The sequence below is a fragment of the Danaus plexippus genome, chromosome 4 (assembly GCF_018135715.1).
Source record: "Danaus plexippus chromosome 4, MEX_DaPlex, whole genome shotgun sequence".
Taxonomy (NCBI): domain Eukaryota; kingdom Metazoa; phylum Arthropoda; class Insecta; order Lepidoptera; family Nymphalidae; genus Danaus; species Danaus plexippus.
In genome coordinates this window covers 4,311,420-4,314,999 of record NC_083538.1, presented here as the reverse complement: position 1 = coordinate 4,314,999, position 3,580 = coordinate 4,311,420, and the positions used below count along the sequence as shown (strand labels likewise).

At 28.2% G+C, this 3,580-nt stretch overlaps 1 protein-coding gene across 1 annotated transcript; it reads left to right on the top strand.

The window, feature by feature from the left end:
• The first annotated feature begins 629 nt into the window (after positions 1–629).
• LOC116768483 (putative odorant receptor 85d) lies at positions 630–3,319 on the top strand. Its single transcript, XM_061526182.1, has 9 exons — positions 630–886; positions 963–1,118; positions 1,301–1,489; positions 1,561–1,738; positions 1,964–2,060; positions 2,136–2,237; positions 2,413–2,501; positions 2,728–2,794; positions 2,913–3,319. The coding sequence occupies exons 1-9, from the start codon at positions 631–633 to the stop codon at positions 2,964–2,966; spliced, it is 1,188 nt and encodes a 395-aa protein (XP_061382166.1). The 5' UTR covers position 630; the 3' UTR covers positions 2,967–3,319.
• The last annotated feature ends 261 nt before the right edge of the window (positions 3,320–3,580 follow it).

Sequence of the window (3,580 nt, the reverse complement as noted above, 5' to 3'; positions counted from 1 at the left end):
TACAGAGCCGACAAATATATTTATTTCATTAAGCGCAAATTATACATTAATTATATAAGGTGGCAACCGGAGGTTCCAGGAAAACTACGAAACTTACTTATATGTATATTATAATAAAAAATTACATATTAAAACTTATAACCTATACCTAGGACTACATGATTGCCCCGATGTTAGGATAGCAATGCCATTCCATAGCTTGTGTGGTATCAGGAATCTTCTGGTTCACACGGCTTGGTGTTGGTTCCGCGGAGTCAGCGGCGTCACTTGTTATATGATATTTTATCTATACAACGATGTTACCCCGGCGATGTTCATTTATTTTATAATATGTAGCGCGTACGTAACACATTAGTGTATGTTATTTTATTTGTATTCTATTAAACTAGAACAGTTTTATTTTAAAATAATAATCGAAACATAAAACATACATAAAATGTGAATTCGACAAGTTAATATTCCTCAGAATTCCACCTATTAAATGTAATGTAAATTAAAATAACGTTCGTTCTTATTGACGTACTGAATTACCACATATATAATTCAAGGAACTATTGCAAAACTATAAAAGACCACTCTACATTTTTATTCAAGTTACACAACACAACTTATTTCACTAACATGGCGGATATGGCTGACATGATTCAGGCTGATTTACATAAATCATATGCAACAGTATTAAAATATTTTATGCTAACAGGAATCAACTTGTTCGATGACAAAAATATATTTATATCAAAATTCAACAACTTATACATTTTCTCATTCATATTATACCTCACAGTTTCCATATCCCATGTGATCTATTCGGTGAGACAATTTTTAGGCGGTGTTGATTTTTTAGAGACCATAATCGACTTATCTTTTTGTTGCAATTGTGTTCAAGGTAAATTCCTTTGCTAGGAATAAATCAATTAAATATGAGCTCCAGTGTACTTTGCCAATAATTTTTTTTGTTCTAGGTATCATCATGTACATTTATATGTGTGTGATTAAACATCGAATTAAAGACTTCGTAATGGACATAGATAAGCAATGGAGGGATGACAGCAGTTTAAAGCCTCGCGTCGCAATGTATAAGCGAAATGAGCTCAAAAAGCTAAATTTTACCAGCAATTGTTTGTATACAATTTTTGTTTATTTCATAGATTTAAAACATATCAATTGCAAAGATTGTAGAAATGCACTGTAACCGTAAGATATAGTGAAAGATCGCTATTTTGATATGAGATTTACGATATATTTTTAGTTAAATTCTTATGGTTTTAGAACAAATATAAATTTATTTATATATTTTCAGTGATATGCGTATTAATTGAATTATATCTACATGTATATATGTGTTATCCAATAACAAAGATACTAGTCAAAAAATATATATTCAATAAAACAGTTCCATACCATAGCCCTTTCCAATTTTGGGTACCGTTCGAATACAAGGACAACATTTTGAAATTCATTGCCCTTTACTTTGTTGATTATTTAATGGGTAAGTGAATTAATCAAATCAGTTTTATAAATTTTAAAGAGAATTTAAACTATTGATTTAATATTTTTCAGTATCTATTTTAGCACATACTATTAACTGCAGTTTATTAGTGCTGACTGTTTCTATCAAACAATTGAATATTCTATTTGTATTGCTGCAAGAAGACTTCAAAGATATAATAGAATTGAAAGAGGAAGGTATGAACATCAAACTGAAGCGAGCGATTCAGAGACATTCTATATTAAACCGGTTCGTTCACTTTATTATAACGCCTGTCACTTATTTCAAAAATAATATTCATATATTTAACCGCAGTCAAAAATAAAACAGAATTAATGTACACATTTTTTTAATTTATAGAATTCTTTAATTTTATAAAGTAGAATCTTGACAGCATGTAAGAACGTTCATTCACTCGCAACCTTTTATTATTATTAAGGTGTGGTTGTTTAATTTAAACATATTAATCATTAGTTTGGTCGTAAAAATTGGGAACACCTATGGCATTCTCTTCGCTATACATATAATCTTTACAAGCGCTACCGTATGTTTTTATAGCGTAACGGCAAAGGTGAGTTGAATTTAATTACTTTGTGATTTTTTTTTTTATTTTAAGCTGACTGATTAGCAATTTTAATATTCACAGATATATGGGAGACGAGAAGATTTTAAAAATTTGATTATATCTATTTTAACCTTCTCAAACGTCTTTTATTGTTGTGCACAAGGACAATTCCTTAATGATGAAGTGAGTTATTTTAAGACAACATTATTTTTGTCTAATTTATGAGCAATTTCAAGAGAAATAAGTTTTTTTTTTATAAAAATATTCATATAATTCCGTTGAAATACGGATGTATATCTTTAAGTACAAAATGCTATATAATTACTTCTCGTGTCTCACAATAACTTATTTATTTTAGGCAGAAAACGTAGCTAATGTTATTTACGAAAATTCGTGGGAAGACCAATCGATTGAGAACAGAAAACTGCTATTATTGATAATTTTAAGGTAAAACACCCTCATCCATACTATTATTCGTTATAGATTTTTAGTCGTCATTCAATTAAGGGACATATTAAAGACCTTTATTACTTGTAGACTCAACTTTTTTCATAAACATATGTATATATTTGCACAAAGAGGGTAAAAAAAGTGTACACATATATGTACATACATATATGTATAAAAATGTTTTTCTTTAAAAACTTTATATAATTATTTATTTATTTTTCAGATCTCAACAGACTTTTTACGTCACGTCTACACAGTTTCTAACCATTTCTTTGAATACATTAATAGCAGTAATTGTGTTTAAATTATTTATATAATGTTCTTGGACATCAAGTTAAATTTTTCCTGTAAGATTAATACATATAATCTGACTTGCCATATTAACTTTATATTTTCCTTATTTTTCAGATAATGAAAATGACGTGGTCTCTAATTTCTTTAATTGCAACGATGTATGACTAAAAATAATAAGACTAAACAAAAATATCTATACTTTTGTTTACCACTACAGCAGCTTCGAAGATGTTCATACACGCGAATAACCAAATTTTATATAGATTTTATAATTTATTAGTGAAAAAAAAGTTAAGGCTTCTTTAAAAACAGTTCTTATGAACTTATTTATAATTTTATAGTACACTAACATGGCCAAGTTAAAACATTGAAATTTACTAGGATTCACACGTATGCTTTACTGTATGTTTTAGTTATGAACCACTTTCTGCATCAAAGTAACAAGTAACATCAGTATGCCATAATTTATTACTACTTAATATTTTCGTTGATTATGTGAAATAAAGTTTTGGTACACTTCATTGTTAAGGAATAATTTAAGTAACCTAACATTTAAATCAAATCCACGTAAATACAATGTGCAAAGAGCAATAACGCAGAGCTTTAAAAACACTGGTTCAACCATAGATGATTACACTGGCGGCGAGCCAGGAACTGTTCTTATCTTACTTCTGCCTTCACAGATCATCATCGAAGATCAATATAAAATAATAACTTATAAGTGACAATCTTAAAAATAAATAATTTAAATAACAAACAAAAAAATATTCAATAAACTTAAA